This window comes from Aythya ferina (assembly GCF_964211825.1).
Source record: "Aythya ferina genome assembly, chromosome: 5".
NCBI lineage: Eukaryota > Metazoa > Chordata > Aves > Anseriformes > Anatidae > Aythya > Aythya ferina.
The window spans coordinates 2,544,828-2,563,382 of record NC_140301.1 but is presented as its reverse complement, the minus strand read 5'-3'; the positions used below and the strand labels follow the sequence as shown (position 1 = coordinate 2,563,382).

Sequence of the window (18,555 nt, the reverse complement as noted above, 5' to 3'; positions counted from 1 at the left end):
TTTTTACCATATCTTATTGTTATTGTTCAGTATTCTATGCAAATTGTTTAGAATGTATTTTTAAACATAAAAATTATTAGTTGTGATTATCAAGTACCCTCCACCTATACAATGGGAGAATCTTCAGGCCTCTTTTTGCCTTTACTGACATTTTATCAGAGTGCTTTTATGTTTCAAAATACAAAGTTCATTTGCTACAGCCAGAAGAAAATCAGAGAGACAACTCAAAGTCTGGACAAGTCATGTCAATGATTTGCGACTAATTAATGGAGAGTTATGCAAATTCAACCTTTACTTTTTTTTTGTCATTATTTCTTAATTAATATTAAATATAAAACATATTGCTGTAAATATAATTACTTAGAAAAAGCATTCCTCTGATAATAAATGGCCTTTTTAGCTGAAAAAAGTCAAGTATTGGCAGTCTTTTCTAACATGCCAGAGAAAAGCTTTTTATTAGAGAAAATTAAAGAGAAAGAACTTTTAAAATAGGAATTTATGCATAATTCTAAATTATGCTGGATGTTGCCTCAGTAGAGGAAAACAAACACCTTGGAAACAATGTCTAGAGAAATAATTTCACATTACAGTGCCATCTGTATGAATAAATTGCCAATCAATACACTGAGTTTTCACAACACTGTAGATGGCTTAGAAGTAATAAAGTTATAATAACATATGGAACAGAACATAATTCCTATAATTTGCTATAACAGATACTAACCACTGCTGTAGTACAGGCTACAGAGTCTTTTCAGAGCATATGATCTGTCAGGGGAAGAATTCTTTCTCAGGGAATGAAAAGAAAGTTTTTAGCAAGTGGCCAATGACTACTTGCAGGAGAGAAAAAAGCAACTAACTGGTGATTTAATTGACCTCATCAGAAGATATCTGCTTTAAACAATTAGCTATACAATCTCCATGTCATTTTGATTCTTGTACTACTAAGAATGATCAGAAATATTTCTTACATTTGCACTTCAGCAACAGTAGATTGTCACTACTTCCTGGACAAGAATAGAGACCAGTAAAGCATATTTTTCACTTCAGTATTGACCTATTGTACCAAGTCTTACCTTAACTGTATTTGTAAAGCTATCTAAAGTCTGCCATATGGTTTGACATGCAACTGCATGCCTGCTAAACGAGGCAAAATAATTTATGAAATTCTATTGTACTGCCCCATATATCATAGGCCTATTAAAAATTTGCAGCGAGGTCCTGCCCATCTTTCAAACCGTAAATAGGCTATATAGTAATAGTCCAAAGGAATGTTGCACTTGGACTGAGAGCCTCAAGCTGACAAATGCCAGAGATCTGCCAAGCCTAAGTTTTGTCATTTCTACAGAAATTAGCGAAACACCTCTTCCTTTCCCTCCTCCCAGTTGCAAAATGTCAGATCAGATACTTGGGGAAATACAGCCTAAGTCATCTTTCACTAAAATAACTTGAAGCAATGCTATGAGCATTTATTTATTCCTCATCCTTCATCTATTTTCAAGAATTGTGGTAGCAGATTCATTATACCAGCTATACATGTAAAGAGACTAGCAACTACATACACAGGGGTATTATTAGCAGCATTGTGTTAACACACCACTTTTAATCAACTAAATGAGTATATAGAAGCTCTGAAAAAGTATCTGACATTTATTTTTACGGACTCAAGTAGAACAAGAAAGCACATTCTATTAAAAGAAAAAAAATACCAACCAACTAAACAACAAGGAAAACCTTAACAGTAATGAAGAGATCTGCAATAAACTATTAAGAATGTACTCTTCCTGATTTTGTAATATATGTAATATAACACTGTTCCCAGTAAGACAAAGAACTCTGTACATGCCAGTAACACAGCTTCTTAGTCAAAAGACATTTCCAGAAACAGCTTACCTGTATCCCTTAAAATACACATTGTTAGCAACAAATCACATTATCAGTAGCAGAGGTTTGGTGGCTGGAGAGCATCACAATTCCTATATGCATGTGCAAGTGAGCCAGGGGAGACCGGTACTTCCAAGGGAAAGCCATCATGCTGGGACTTCCTGCATGCACATCCCGGTTCAACCCACCACGTACAGTAGAGACCAGTAGAGAGCCAGGGCTGTGCCCAACCTACCAGCTATCCCACAGGCTCTTCCCTCTCCATAGCTTTTGTATCAGCTGCTATATGCCTCCTGGAAACAGCAATACTTCTGTTCCTATCTTAGAAAAATCAACGGGAGCGCTAATATTAACAGAAAAATGTACGAAAAGACATTTGATGGCACGGTTTCTACAATTCCAATAGGTCTGTGAGGTCTTAAAGCAACACTGCAATCCATAATCCCTCAAAATTCCATCATAATTAACATTATATTACCCTAAAGGTTGAATACATCTTCAGTTAACACCATCTTTCTTACATTAAGTTTCTGTATCTTTTAACAGACACTGTTTAAGTTGCCTGGTCTTATGACGTGCAGTTAACAGAACTAATGTCTCTATGGCAAAATGCTGACTTGCATCTGACTGCAGCAGCAGCAAATTTAACAAAGTTCTTGATAATGTATTTTTGTCTAAGTGATACAGAGAAGCTCCAAAATGTCACAATTTACACATTGTTCCAAATAAGAGTTGAACCAAGTACATAGACAAATTATAAATCATGCTTTTATCTTAATAAATGATTTCATGTCATAAAAGTAGATGTACTGAAAATACTTGTTTCTAACTAGCTGCCCAGTGTCAGGAGTTCAGATGTTTTCATGTTGGCTAAGCTTACTACTGAGAACTGGAAATTTCCATTTTACATTTCAAAGATATAAAAATACTACTGGGGAAATAAAACGGTAATAATTGTGCCCCCTTAATCCATATATTTGTTTCCTTTGCATGATTTGATTTGCATGATTTGATTTGCATGATTTGATTTGCATGATTTGCTACCTTTATTAAGAAAAATATCATTCTATTTTATTTCCATATTACTTCAAAAAAAACAAACAACCATTTTTATGACCATTAAGGTCCTTCTTGGGCCTTCAAATAATTGTGAAAAAAATATTAATTTTTCTTGAACAGAAAAACTGGATTTCATTGCTTTAAGAGGTGGTGTCAGTATTTCTTTCCTCAGTAACGGAAATTTCCTCAACTCAACATTTTTCTCTGCTATCTGTTTTGTACTATGATGCTGCAAATAAAGGGGATTCGTATTTCCTTCCTTTTGTCTGAAAATATCTCTTGACTTTTTTTTTTTTGGTCACCCCCCCAGGAACAATCATGAGAAGGACCAAAATCTGTAGGATATCTAGAAAACTGTGGTTTTTGGTTTGAAGTAACATTTCTGACTCTGGAACACAGAGCAGGTGCAGTATTTCATTAGTCATAATTTTGGGCAGAGAAATGCACTTTCACAGGTAATTTTATGTTTCTTTTAACTTTATAGCTATACTTAGAACTTGGAAAAGGCCAATGGCTGTGTCAAAATAGTGCATTCTGGTACAAGCTGTGCAATTTTAGCCAGCTGACTGACATCTTCATCTGCAACATGCAGCTAATTTGACTCTGAATATCACTACTACACACCAAGCTGAGTATTGTTCTAAATAGTAGAAAAATATCTACTGTAAATGACCAGAAATACAACAGATAACAAAATTTGCCTTTGATAGTGACCTGAGGTAGTATTTGCTCAGTCAATGATAATTTATTTTTATACTCCTGTAAGCTGTATTTAGCACTCACCTTTTTAAATATATGGGTCAACACACTGCTGCAAAATAATGTTAGCAGGTTTTAGTTTATTTATTTATTTATTTATTTATTTATTTATTTATTATGGTTAGATGTGAGTGGGGTTAAAACATTTCCATGTCTCGCTCAGATCCCTAACACACTAACTTAGATAGGGGCAAGGGGAGGCAAATTATAACAAAGCGTGATCACATTATAAATATAAATATACATAAAATTACTGCATTCTCAGATATCAGAGTGAACACCGGTATATATAAAATGCATTTTGCCGACAAATATAGCTAAATCAGAACAATTATTCAAATGAAGGTCAAAAGAAGTCATCCACATGTTTTACTCTTATAGTTAACTGCTACCAGGCTAATGTTTACTTACCACAAAATTACGTAGCAATTCATCTGTAGAATAACTCAGTAGATGAACCTCAAATACCAACTAAAGTGAGTTTTTGGCAAACTAAGATAACGCAGTGAAAAGCAGTGCTACCACCACCTATTATGGAATCAGAAAGTATGCTTTCTTCTTGAAATGTGTTTGCACTTGTGATGACAAAGAAGAAAATCTTATGTTTTGTTAAACAGAGGTGTGGGTATTACACATTTTAGGAGCTCAGATGAAAATGACCTGGAAATGCTAACACCATTCATAAAAAATTATACTTAGAGCTATTACTATAAATCAATTCAATACTTAACTGATACCAAACTGATTATATCTAAATTATTAATAATGGAAACAGTTTTCTTTCTTTTTTTCATATAGGCAGATCTGTACAGACCTTTGCATTTTGTCCTGTATCGTTTGAACTACAAAATGTCTTAAATGCACTGTCAGGTAGTATCTGCTACATCACTCCAGTACACAGTCCCATAATTCAATTATTTTGTCCACATCACTGTAAACAATTTTTTGATTATCATACTAACAAAAAGACAACCAAAGAACAAAACCTCGCATATTGTACCTGCAAAGCACAGTTCATCATTCGTACTATGTAGTCAAACTGCTGATGGTCCAGAATTGCTCGATTTTGTTTAACGTGCAGGCCTAATTCCTGTGTGAGACAGTGCCGAGCTGCCTTTCCTTTTAGGGCTCTCAGGGCTGCCGGCAGGGTCTGGAGACAAGAAAGTCTAACTTCATTAAAATGAAATGGCACCAAAACAGTGAATATTATTCCTTCTTTATCAAGAAACTGCAGGTGACAGTACAGAGAACAAACAAATGATTTCTAGTCTTGGATATCAAGCTTTCACATAACAGACTCAAGCTAAATCAAACATTAAATATATATTTTTTTCCATTATTTTTTATTTTACTTTTTTTCAAATGCATTAAACGGCATCTCACCTACATCAGTATATGGGAACAACTGATCATGGATAGGCACTGAATGGACAGGAAATCAGAACTGGATTACTGTACATGAAAGCACGTGCTTTATCTGTACCATATGCTAACTTGTCAGCCTTCAGCCAGGCTAGGCCGCTAGCATGGTTTTTGATAAACAGTGCAAAACAAGTAGTTTTAGAAGATGCATACCACTCATAGTACTGAGGCCACAAGACTGTTATGCAGTTTATCCTAAATTAGGTCCAATAAAATATTTATACCAATGCTTTAAAGATGTATCAAGTGCTACATCAGTGATTATCAACTGTGGCACTTTAGAGTAGATTTAACAGACAGCAAATGATAAATAACAAAAGGCAGCTTATTGTCAAAGGATAAATTTACTATGCAGTGGTACAAAAAAACACTACTGAAATTTTCTAGGTGCCTGCAAGTTGAAAGACATTAAGAAACTGTTGCACATGCATCAAAATTCTTTCAGGACAGCTACACATTTTATTAGGACATTTCTTGTATGTATTCTTGTATGTATTTTCATAACGCTATCTTGTAAATCAAGAAACACTGCTTTCCTGTCTTGAACTGCATAGCCTGAGAGATGTGTACAGATGGTACTCTGGGAAGCTGAAAAATTTCTGAAAATAATTTTACTATCATTTTCATACACATAATTAAATTTGAATGGTAGTTTGAGTGACTGTTTTGAAATCGAAATTATAAAATTATATGGACAGAATCAAGAAAAAGGGGCATCATCTTAACATGAAAAAATAAGGATGTTAAGGAAGACAACTTGTACATTTTAGCAAAAATAGACATACCAAATATTTATATTCATCTCTAAGTTTTTTCAAATTATTGATTTTTAAAAACAGCAAAATAAACTGGACTGAAAATCTGAAAGAACATTGGTTGACAATGAAATGGCTACGTATACTTTTTGTTTACATTCCTCCTATCAACATTGTCGGAAAAATATAAACCTTTTCTGAAAAGAAAAAAAATCACATGGACAGCACTATTTATGATGGTAATATAAACTAGCAAACAGAACATCAACATTCAGGTTTCCAAATCCATCTGCCTCATATTACACATAATATTGCATTTAGATGAGTTTTGGTGCTTATTTCATTCACTTAAATTATTAAAATAATAGTATTTGAAACATAAGACTTCAAGACTTGTTGTTACGAGGTCAGTCTCCATGTGACACACTAACAGTTAATACTTACTTGGGAAAGTTTAAATTTAATTTTATTACCTTTTCAGTCTCCAAAAACTTATTTTCAAAAATGAATGCGATGCAGTTTCTAACAACTTCCAGCCTTTGTGCACTATTGAAAACTGTGCTTCCTTTTTCCATTATGGAAACTATCACAGAAAAGATGAATATACATCAGTAAATTTCTTCAGCAAGAGTCACAAAGAATACCAGAATGTTCTTTAAAATAAAAAAATAAATAATGTGCCCTGCATTTTATTCTGTTAAGCAAATATATACAGATGGGAACATAGAATGTTGTTTGTTTGTTGTTTGTTTGTTGTTGTTTTGTTTGTTTTTGTTTTTGTTTTGTTTTGTTTTTTTCTATACTACCTGCATGAGTGCTCTTAATTTCAACTAAAACAGTTTCTCTTTACTACTTTCAGTTCTCTTTACTACTTTCTTCCATTTGTTTCATACAGGCACATGGAGATTCCAACCTCTTGAACTAGTTAACATACTCATGAAATATATAAATACAAATTAATAGAGAATACAAATTTGCATGCATATACACGTATAAACACACACACACACTTGCTCTATAGTGAACTGCATACTCTTGTATGTTTCATGTGTAGCAGGAGATAACTACATTGTTCTGAAAGAATTTGTTAGCCGTGCCAAGAATTCTGTGACATGGAATAAAAACTAACAGACCTGTTCTCTTTTCTAGATTCCAATTTGTTGAGATATAACGATTATTTTCTTAATGTGGTGTTTTGTTCTGAATGTCAAGAAAAATCAGAATAGGAGATCTAGCATTCTTTTTCTCTATTTAGTGTTGAGTAAATAGAATATAAACACATAATATGCCCTTTATGTAGATAATGATGCGCTCTTAATATCCAAGGATTTTGACACAGAGGATAGCTGGGAATAAGAGTATGAAAGTTATTTCTTGAAAAAACATAAAACGGACAAAAATATATACTTCTTAAGAAAGGAAACTTTCTCTTGCACTTAGCCCGGAAATACTTTTAAAGAAAGGCAGCAGAACAGAATATCCTTTTAACTTTCCATAACTAACAGATTCAATGATCTAGTCAACAGCAAAGGCAGGTAAATAAAGTTTACCCTCTTCTGACACAAAACCAAAGAGAAACAGGCCTGACACAGGCCACAAGAGGCCATCTAGTTCATTCTGCTGTCCCTAGACTGGATCAACTCTATTTATGTCATTCCTCATGTTTGTCTAGTAAGTTCCCAAAGTTCTGTGATAACAGAGACTCCTTGGCTTCACAAGAAATCCATTCAAATGCCTCACAATCCTCATTTTACCAAGTTTTCCCTTACAAATAACTTGACTTTTGTGCTGTAATTACACCCATTATTTCTTATCACTACAGATAGCGATAAGATTCCTCTTTTTAACAGCCTCTTATGTAATTGAAGACTGCTACTATCTGTCCCCTCAGTCTTCCAATTTTCAGTCTAAACAATTCTCCATCTTTCCTTGTAGGTCACATTCTCCAGAGCACTGGTCATTCTTCTTGCCTTCTGGACTCCCTCCAACAGAACCAAAAACGGAGACAGTCTTCCACTGTCCAAAAATGGAAACAAACAATCCAGCTGAGGTCTTATTGAGAACAACGAAAGGATTTCTCCATGGGGTTCACTGACTGTACTCCTGTTTATACATCGCACTAATATGTTTGTCTTTTTTGCAATAGCTTGACATTGCTGGGTCATGTTTGCCCTATGACCATTATAATCCCAAAATGAATTTCTGAAGAAATGTTGTCTAGTCAGCTGATCATGCCTATGCAAGAGCAATACTTTATCTAAAAAAAAATAGTAGAGAAGGACAGCATTCAACAGACACTACAGACTCTAATTTGCCGAGGTTGACTGGTACTTTAATCTCCTTCTTCAGTAATTTTGCAAGCTCTACCACCTTCACGTGTCCTGAAGGTTTACTAAATATACCTATTTCTGCCATTATTCAGACTGATGAATATGATGAATTGAGGTTTTGGGGGTTCTAAAATTAAACTGAGAAATGTGTTCATCTGCTCTTTATATTTAGATACCTATATACATATTATCATTACATATGCTTGTTTGTTCTTTATCTTTTCCCAGTGATTTCCACATCTTCCACTAGTGCCAGATGAGAAACCTGAACCTTCAAAGATTGTTTCAGTCAGCCATACAATTAACATATGGTGATATTCATCACAGCTAGATGAAGAAAGTACCTAACTTACTAGGCTCAATCCAACTGAAACCAAATCCTTTACTGTTGTTCTTAATTATACCAAATCCTTTACTGTTGTTCTTAATTATGCCAATCACACTCTAGATGGTTCACTTCTTATTGAAGTCTGATTCAAGAGGGCTTTTAAAACTGCAAACAAGTAAGTCTATGTACTGAAGTTTGCAGTGATTGCTAAAAATACCATATGAGCATGAAATTGTAGAATCATTTATGTTGGAAAAGGCCCTTGAGAGTCCATCTAGCATTACTAACTCCAAGTCCATCTAGCATTACTAACTCCACCACTAAACCATGTCCCTAAGCTCCATGTCTACATGCCTCTTCAATATCCCCAGGAATGGCAATTCCACCACTTCCCTGGGCAGTTCATTCCAATTCTTACCAACACCTTCCCTTAAGGAATTATTCCTAATATCCAATCTAAACCTCCCCAGCATAACTTGAGGCCACTTTAAGTCCAACCACTTGTCATCTGAGAAGAGACTGACATCCACTTTACTATAACCTCCTATCAGGTAGCTGTAGCAAGTGATGAAGTCTCCCCTCAGCCTCTTTTTCTCCAGACTAAACAACCCCAGTTCCCTCAGCTCCTACGCATGTCTAGTTTTCTAGTACTTTCACAAGCTTTGATGCTTTTCTCTGAACACGTTCTAGTAACTCAATATCTTTCTTGGATGCAACACATTGCAGCCATGCTGATTATATATTCAACACATGAGATAGGATGACAAACAGGTAAATTAGTGAAAAGGTAAACATACCAACAGGGGGACCTGCTGGAACGACGCACTTCTTGTCTCCCCGAGTTGCAGGGGGGGCACCCTGACTCCTTGCAAGGCCTTCCTGGAGCAGCTCCTGCACCCTGCACTCATTGATCCGGGGAAATGGGAGGATGTGAACCCTCAAGTGGGAGCCCTCTGTGGGCCGTGGCACTTTCTGGAATGCTATGTGGGGATTGGGATTTTCCTGCAGGCCAAAACCAAAACATTAAACACAAACATGTTATGTTTTGTTACCAGCTGCCTCACTGAATTCATCACTGTTTTGTGTATCTGTCACACCTGAAAGATTAAAAGCCAACTAATACAGCTGACTACTATCATGTTTCAAATTCACATCACCTTTTCATTTACTTTAGTATATAAAAGCCTTTAAAGAGTTTGGAAAAAGTTATTTTTGTCAACATCCAAATTAATTCAAATAAGAAAGAGAGCAAAAGAATATCCCTTTTTTAACTTGGGTTGCTTTTATGCAACTTAATGAATATTTAGGACTTAAATAGAAAGTAGCATGACAATTAGCTTCTATACTAGAGACAGGGTTGAAAAATATAATATACAGTCTCTTCACATCCAGAAACTTTCTCAACTTGGTCAAGTCTACAAAGTGAAAATTAATTTTTGTATCATGTTTGAAACTGTGGCCCTCCTTCATTAGGTAACATTTTTGTAATTTCTGCATGTCCTGCAAAATATGTTATACAATTCACTGCTTGCACTAAAGAAAGGAAAAAGATTAATACAGTCAGTCAAAGAGAGGAAACAATGGGTACAAATTACAAGGAAAGTAAAAAGAAGCTGTAACTTCAGATTTTGGGATGTTCTTGATGGATAGAAATCACTATCATTGCAAAAAGTCAGAATTTCCACTGCAATGAGAAATGTTTGTCTACAGTGATGTTTCACTCACTCTTTTATGGTCTTTGTTTTCTTTTTCTTTAAAAGAAAATGCAATAAGCAACCCCAGAGAAAGTTTTTATCTTTGCTTTTCACTTTTCTTGATGAGATCCCCAGCATAGGAAAAAAAAATAATAACAATTCAGTTTTGCATCACAGAACACTGCCATACTTATTCTACCAAAATAGTTGCTCCGTCTGCTACGTAACTGTTCCGATACTCGTCTTGGTGTGACATTATTGTGCAATACTGCAGTACTGAGGACAGTGCCAAAATATGTTCTGTACTTAACAAAAGGGATGCTGTGTGTGTGATATTTTACTTCTTGTCCTGGGTATTTGTCATATCAGATACAGTATCAGGGCATAGTATGTTCCCACACACATCTTCTGCCTCTGGTGGTCAGCAACTATGAAGACCATGTACACCACAAGCCACGAAATTTCTCTTAACTGCCTCCACATTGACTTCAGCATGTGTAAAACACACTTCTCAGAACGACATCCTGAAGACTGCAAGGTATGAAAATGCACTATTTCTTTTATTTTTTCTTCAAATGCTTGATAAACTTCTCTCACTTTTTGTTTCTTTTCTGGCTTCAGGTTGTATCTTTTCCAAAATTACAGCAGAGATTAAAATGCACCACAAGGGTTTCACCACCATTAAGAGGATTACGTCTTATGTCTTGAGCAGTGTAAAGCTGTCAAATCAAACAGGGTATTTTCTTCTCTTAATCCATATACAAGGGATTGTCATTAGTCGCATTTGAATTTACTCCAATTCAGTTTGACTCTATGCTGTTGGCTATGTATAGCTGCTAAAGAGCATTATGCAAACAATTAGGTTTCTGTTGTAAAAGCATAACTAGATTGCAATACAACTCAGAATCAGGAGTTAGCCTGGTGCTTTCATTTACAGAAGTAAAAGGCAACAAGGAGACAAAATGCATCAATTAGAGAAAAAGCAGTCTCAAACCAACGCATTTGAACTCAGATCTAGAAAAACAAACCAGCTACTTAGCCGTACAAATTCTCTGCACAGTCGAGTTTAATAAAACAAGCCAAAAATCTAGCTATGAGAAAGATGACAGCAGCAGATGCCAAGAGCAGCAAGGCAGAGAAAAGAAACACAACCTCAGTGGGGGGTAACAGATGGCATATAATAGGAAAAAGCCAGGAAGGGAAAATATCTATTTCACGTTCCATTTAATTGAAAAGAGAGGTCCAGAGGAAAGATCTAGAAAGAGTTACTTTTATCTTGGACATAACAAACGTAATGCCAGCTGCATATGCAATGACATACAGATCAGCAATGTATGTCTAATGCCTTCAACTACTGAAGCAGTATATGCCAAAAACTTGTCTAGATTTTCCACTTGCACCAGCTAGACTAATACAAACATTATCTCTCCCCAATGAACCTTTTCCTCATATATATCTAGACTGTCCCAGCTACAACATAATGACTATTAAAATTGTGGAATAAAATATGTTGTCCTTACCAACAGGGATGGACTTGTTAGGAAGGTTGGGGGCAGCTTGGGATGCAGCGCCAATGAGATGGTGGAGTTCAAGATCAAACTTAGTGGAAGAAGTAAGGCTAAAAGCAGGATTGTAGCCCTGGACTTTTGGAGAGCCAACTTTTGGAGAGCTCTTCCGGGACCTGCTTGGGAGTATCTCATGGGATAGGTTGCTAGAGGGCAAGGGTGCACGTGTGAGCTGGGTTACATTTAAACAGCACTGCTTCCAAGCTCAGGATTGGTGCATCCCAAAGAGTGGGAAATCAGGGAAGGGGGGCAGGAAACCTGTGTGGATGAGCAAGTTGCTCGTCGATAAGATCAAAAGGAAGGTTTATGAAATGTGGAAAAAGGGTCTGTCTTCTTGGGAGGAGCATAGAAGTGTTGTCAGGGCCTGCAGGGACGCGACAAGGAAGGCTAAAGCCCACCTAGAGATGAGGCTTGCAAAAGAGATAAAAGGTAATAAGATTATTATTTTTTTAAAGTATGTAAACAGTAAAAAGAAGACTAGGGATAACATGGGTCCCTTGCTGAACGAGGGGTTGTCCTGGTAATGGGAGACGCTGAGAAGGCGGAGATACTGAATGCTTTCTGTGCTTCAGTCTTTGCTTCAAGGACTCCCCCACGGGACTCTTCAACCCTGGAGGGGGGAGAAAGGGTCTGGGAAGTGGAGATCTCCCCCCTTGTTGACAAGGGAGTGGTTCAGGAGCATCTGAGTGGGCTCAACGCACACAAATCCATGGGTCCCGATGGGATGCATCTGTGTGTGCTGAGGGAGTTGGCAGAGGTGATTGCTGAACCACTCTCTATCATCTTTGAAAGGTCCTGGAGAACAGGAGAGGTGCCTGAAGACTGGAGCCAATGTCACTCTAGTCTTCAAGAAAGGCAAGGAGGATCCGGGAAACTACAGGCCAGTCAGGCTCATCTCTGTCCCTAGAAAGGTGTTGCAGCAGCTTGTTCTGGATGCCATCTCCAAGCAATTGGAAGAGATGAAGGTTATGAAGAGTAGTCAGCATGGATTCACCAAGGGGAAGTTGTGCTCGAAAAACCTCGTTGCCTTCTATGATGGCATCACCAGCTGGGTAGACGAGGGGAGAGCGGTGGATGTCATCTACCTTGACTTTAGCAAGGCTTTCGATACTGTCTCCCATGACATCCTGCTAGCAAAGCTGAGAAAGTGTGGGATAGAGGAGTGGACAGTAAGGTGGGCTGAGAACTGGCTGACTGGCCGAGCTCAGAGGGTGGTGATCAGAGGAGCAGAGTCTGGCTGGAGGCCTGTGACTAGCGGTGTTCCCCAGGGGTCGGTGCTGGGTCCGGTCTTGTTCAACATCTTCATCGATGACCTTGATGAGGGAATAGTGTCTGCCCTCAGCAAGTACGCCGATGGCACAAAGCTGGGAGGAGTGGCTGACATGCCAGAAGGCTGTGCTGCCATTCAGTGAGACCTGGACCGGCTGGAGAGATGGGCAGGAAGAAACCAAATGAGGTTTAACAAGAGCAAGTGCAGAGTCCTGCACCTGGGAAGGAACAGCCGCATGGATCAGTACAGGCTGGGGGATGCTGGAGAGGAGATCTGAGGAGAAGGACCTGGGGGTCCTGGTGGACGACAGGTTGACCATGAGCCAGCAGTGCGCCCTCGTGGCCAAGAGGGCCAGTGGGATCCTGGTGTGCATTAAAAGGAGCGTGGCCAGCAGGTCAAGGGAGGTGATCCTCCCCCTTTACTCTGCCCTGGTCAGGCCTCACCTGGAGTACTGTGCCCAGTTCTGGGCTCCCCAGAACAAGAAAGACAGGGATCTCCTGGAAAGAGTCCAGCGGAGGGCCACAAAGGTGATACGGGGCCGGGAGCATCTTCCCTATGAAGAATGGATGAGAGACCTGGGGCTGTTCAGCCTGGAGAAAAGAAGACTGAGAGGGGATCTCATCAATGTGTATAAATACCTGAGGTGTGGGAGACAGAGGGGTTTGGCCAACCTCTTTTCAGTGGTTTGTGGGGACAGGACAAGGAGTAATGGCCACAAGATAGAGCCCAGGAAGTTCCACACCAACATGTGAAAGAACTTCTTCCTGGTGAGGGTGACGGAGCACTGGGACAGGCTGCCCAGGGAGGTTGTGGGGTCTCCTTCTCTGGAGATACTTAAGGCCTGTCTGGACACCTACCGGGCAGCCTGTTCTACGGAACCTGCCTTGGCAGAGGGGTTGGACCCGATGATCTCTTGAGGTCCCTTCCAACCCCTTCAATTCTGTGATTCTGTGATATCAAAATATGTCATGCAATTAGGTTCAAATGAGACAGCTCTAGGCATCACTTTTAGAAGCAATGTTACTTATCACAGTGTTTTATTCAAAGATGCGTAACTATTAAAAATCTGACTTTTTAAATCATTAACTTGGTGGTAGTGAAGTAGTAGCTGGTCATTCTCAATGGTGTAAGGAAATCTCATCATAAGAACAGATGAAAATGAGTAAGTCTTGACACTGATTTATGAAATTATTTAAGTGAGAAGTTGCATATATGCAATCATTTATGCTCTATAGGTTCTTTCATTCTAAAGAAGGATCTATATACACAAGAAAACAAATCCAAATGTTCTCCATTTTCTTTGTAGTAATTTAGAATGATAATAAGAATTATATTTTTTGAAGAAATTTCCCATATTTATGGGACAGTACTGCAATAATCATATGCTTATAACATTATAGCTCCAATGTTTGTTAAAAAAAAAAAAAAGATAATTTGATTTTAATGAAACTTAAGTGTGGTACCCCGAATTTTTTTTCTGTCATACACTCTGCAAATTCAAATCCACACATCTCTGCCACCTGATCAAAAAGAACCAGACTACTTTACTTGAATATTGCCCGTCGGCTTTTTAATGAAACTAATTGTAATGAATGCTGCAGTACTGTCAACCAATATACCTCCTGACAGCATTAATTTGAAATAAAGACATGAATTTGGAAAAAGCACTTTGGTATACAGAACATTACTATTAATTTAGTAGCATAACATTTAACATTTATTCTGGAGCTTTTATTTTAGGTTACATATTTTTAACTTGTAATAGAAGATGATTCCACCAGTACTTACCACTAATAAGGATAAGAAGGTAAGCCATGAAATAAATAACATTTTATTACAGATTTAATGTCATGGATGAAATGAGTTTATGTAACAAAAATTCTCATGTCTGACATACCTCTTACGTTCACTTACAATAATTCTAAGACATCAGTATAAAGACATTAAATTTAAAATACTTTAACAAATGTGCTATACCACAAATGGACAGAGACATTTCATCAAGGGAGGTTAACCTGTGTATCAATTCTTTCATTAATTCAAAAAAAAAAAAAAAAAAGCAGAAAGGTCATTGAAAGGTCATTTGCTAATTTCAGTGGAAAAAAGAGGTGGCTGGGGGAGCGGTGAAGACCAAATCCATGTCTGAAGAGATGCACAAATTCATCAGCTAAGGACAGTATTAAAAGTCAGACTACTCTCATTTCACACTCCTCACTATCCACACATTCCACTCAAAATACACAGATGTATTTTTTTCATCCAACACCTACAGACACAAGAACTCCTGAATGCAATGGTTGTAAAATTTTGGATTTTCTATACTAAGATATTAATCTTATCCAAAGTAAAGACTGCATTAATACTGATGAAATGCTCAAAAGCAATTCTTTTTTTTTGAAAGCAAACAAACAAACAAAAACACCCCAGAATTTAGCAGCAGTTAGTAATTCCTGTGTTTTTTATAGCAGTGTAGTTGTAAATCATAGCTTTTGGGAAGTGGGATAGCAAAAAGATAGGGTGATAAAGGTGTTGATTGATTGCAAAACAGATATTGCTCTGTGGAGTCTGAACAACGACAGGAAGTGTGAAGGGGATGGAGATTAGCTGATGCCAAATAAAAGAAGCAAACAAAATGCCCTATCTAATAGAATCTTAAGAGATTTTACAAAAGCACTGTACAAGATAAAGGCATGATAGGAAGAAAAGAATGAAACTGGAAATGGTATTTTAGGAAACCCAAAGAGTTCAAGAAACAACATGAAAGAAATAGGATAGTTAACACTTGCTGAGAATGCAAATCATGGAGCCTGTGTTACACAGCAGGAGAGATCTGCTGGAAGAATACACTACGTCTATTTATCTACACTGGATGTACGGTTTTCATAGGTGAAACTGTTGAGAAGTAAGAAGACACGTTTGGCATAGACAGGTTGCAGCAGAGAAAATAACAGTTTATAAACATTACATGAATACACACTAAGAAAACAGTATGCCAAGTAGTACTAAGAGCAGTAGGTAAATTAATACTAGCATTAATATATCAGTCAATATATTAAACATCCTTAATGTATAAAATTGTTGGTATTTAAAGTTCCAAAGTCATAATGCAGATAACTACCACAAGCAGTCATTTCTGTTTTCAGACACTGGATCTATCTCAGACAAGTGAACTTCTAGTGTTATCGATACTAAAGTGGGGTAGGTATAGTAAACTTACATTCTTGAAGAGTTGTTCTGCAAGTTCTCTAACATGTTTTATCATTTTTGGTGGATTACCTTCCTCAGCTTTAATTCTTTCAACTTCAAAGGCTACCAACTTAAAAAAAAAAAAAAAAAAAAAAAAGAAAAAAGAATGTTTATGATTCAACTAATATAATTTATTTCGTGTTTAAATTACAAAATGTTAATCTTAAATTGAAACTGAGAAAAAAGGAAAAAAAAAAAAGAAAAAAGAAAAAGAACAACCTGTGCTGTCACATTGCCCTAGAACATAAGATTCTTACAGAGCTTCTGCTGCCAGAGTCTAACCTAACACCAAGTCCTAAAAACCTAAAACATTCCTTTAACGTTTCTAATGCTACAATTTACATTTCTCCAATGCACTGCTACTATGCAAACTCTATTTGTACTGTACATTCAAATAAAAAACAGCACAGGAAAAGTACAGTACTGCTTTTTAACAGAAAAAATGTTTGTCCCAGTTGATTTTGTTGGGTATGTATTTAATTTAATATTTCTCCATTACTTTTTCAATGTTTTAAGAATGTAATTAGATTACTCAAAATAATTCTGTACTAACACATGTGATTCATTATAAATTTCCAAACCTGACAATAAGAACAGCATTATCATGATTTACACAAATGTTTAACTTCATACATATGAGCAGGGCACAGTTTTATGAAAGTAAGCTAAAAATGCATGTTTAGTAGATAATGAGAATTGAAAAGATTAGCATAAACTTTATATAACAGATAAACTTTGTATAATAGACAGTTTGGAAGCATTTAAGTTTTTCACGTTACAATGTCATTGGTACATTTTAATTTATTTGGATAAAAAAACAGTTTTCACCTCATCGAAAAGATCACAGGCTCTAAAGGGCGGACCCCTCTCTGACACAAAACCAGCAAATGCCATTCCATTGAGAACTTTGGTTAGAAAGTCATTTTCAATTAAGCCTCGCTGGCCCAAGAAGGCTGCCTGCATTAGAGATAGAAAACAAGGCAAGTATTTTATCAGCATCATAAATTCAACTATTTATTTATAAGCAACTATATATTTTCATCAGCTTATAGTAATATGAGGTACTTTCTAATGAGAAAGTTTTTATATTACATAAGATGTCTTTGTACCTAAATTCAGGAGTGAAGTAACAATATTTTGGTGCACACGTTTTATAAATCTCACAGGTAATAAAACAAAACTGATACTTTTAAGTATTGTCTTGTAGGAACATATATGTTTTCAAAATTCCTTGATTATCCCTCAAATGTTTCTTTATATTAAATTTTAATGTTAACTTTACTTCATGTTCATCACTATCTCAACAATTACTCCCACTACAATGCACTGATACAATGCTATGTCAAAACTATATGCTTCTAAGTTGATAAATTTTACATGTCAACAGCAATGGAAAAAAAAAGTTTTTTTTTAAGCACTCATTCAAAAGGCAAGCACCTGGAAATAACACAACACAAACAAATGCTAACTAAATAAAAATAACTTTCTCTTTTACCTTGTGGAAATGAATGACTGGTTCAGCATGAATTCTGATCAGCTGAAGGCATGACCGGTATCCTTGGAAAAGTTGCGCAAATAACCTAAGGAAGATTGCTCGCACTTCTTTATCCTGCGAGATGTAATTGAACATGCTGTCAAAACATTTTAATTTCCTAATTTTTTCTACACTTTGTATAAAGCTATCTGATAAACGCCTACAAATTTGCCAACCAGTGCAGCAGTGCAGCATGTGAAGTGCAGATATGCACGCATGCAAAACTATCCGATGCAAGCAAGGCTACAGTTTCACTGACCTGTCTCTGGATGGCAATACAGATGGTAATGATTATTACATATCGACCCTGTCACTCCTGCTGCTCCTTTTTCACACCTGCACATTAGTGTCAGGGTAATCAAGAGTAGCTGAGTGGTCACGTGGAAAAACCCAAGAAGGAACCAACCTGAGTGAAAACTGATGCTAATGAAAGAAAAAGGGGTATCTTTGCCTGGATTTATTCCCTCAAATAGGCCAGCTCTGCAGCACTACACAAAGGCAGCGCCACTGGAGCAGGCATGAGGGCAGGGAGCCACAGGAGTCTAAGCTGGCAGTGGTGACGGGAGCCTGGCTCAGAGCAGGGCAGGCATCATGCTGCGCAGCCTGCTGCGGGGATTGCTCTGAGTTTTGCTCAACTACTTTTTTATGACTCTTCCAACTAAAATCTTCACATGCCAATCTAGTGCAGCCAAAACAAGCCAGGGTTAGC

The 18,555-nt window shown here is 37.0% G+C and overlaps 1 protein-coding gene across 7 annotated transcripts in view; it reads right to left on the bottom strand.

Moving 5' to 3' along the window:
- SBF2 (SET binding factor 2) overlaps nt 1–18,555 on the bottom strand; it is a 251,703-nt gene that overhangs the window by 93,354 nt on the left and 139,794 nt on the right. For all 7 annotated transcript variants that reach the window (XM_084521588.1, XM_084521591.1, XM_084521593.1 and 4 more), the window contains 6 exons: nt 17,808–17,921; nt 17,141–17,269; nt 16,284–16,382; nt 9,335–9,539; nt 6,353–6,462; nt 4,703–4,852 (listed from right to left, as the gene is read on the bottom strand). In XM_084521588.1, the coding sequence (XP_084377714.1) occupies nt 4,703–4,852; nt 6,353–6,462; nt 9,335–9,539; nt 16,284–16,382; nt 17,141–17,269; nt 17,808–17,921 (807 nt within the window). The remainder of the gene's footprint in view (nt 1–4,702; nt 4,853–6,352; nt 6,463–9,334; nt 9,540–16,283; nt 16,383–17,140; nt 17,270–17,807; nt 17,922–18,555) is intronic.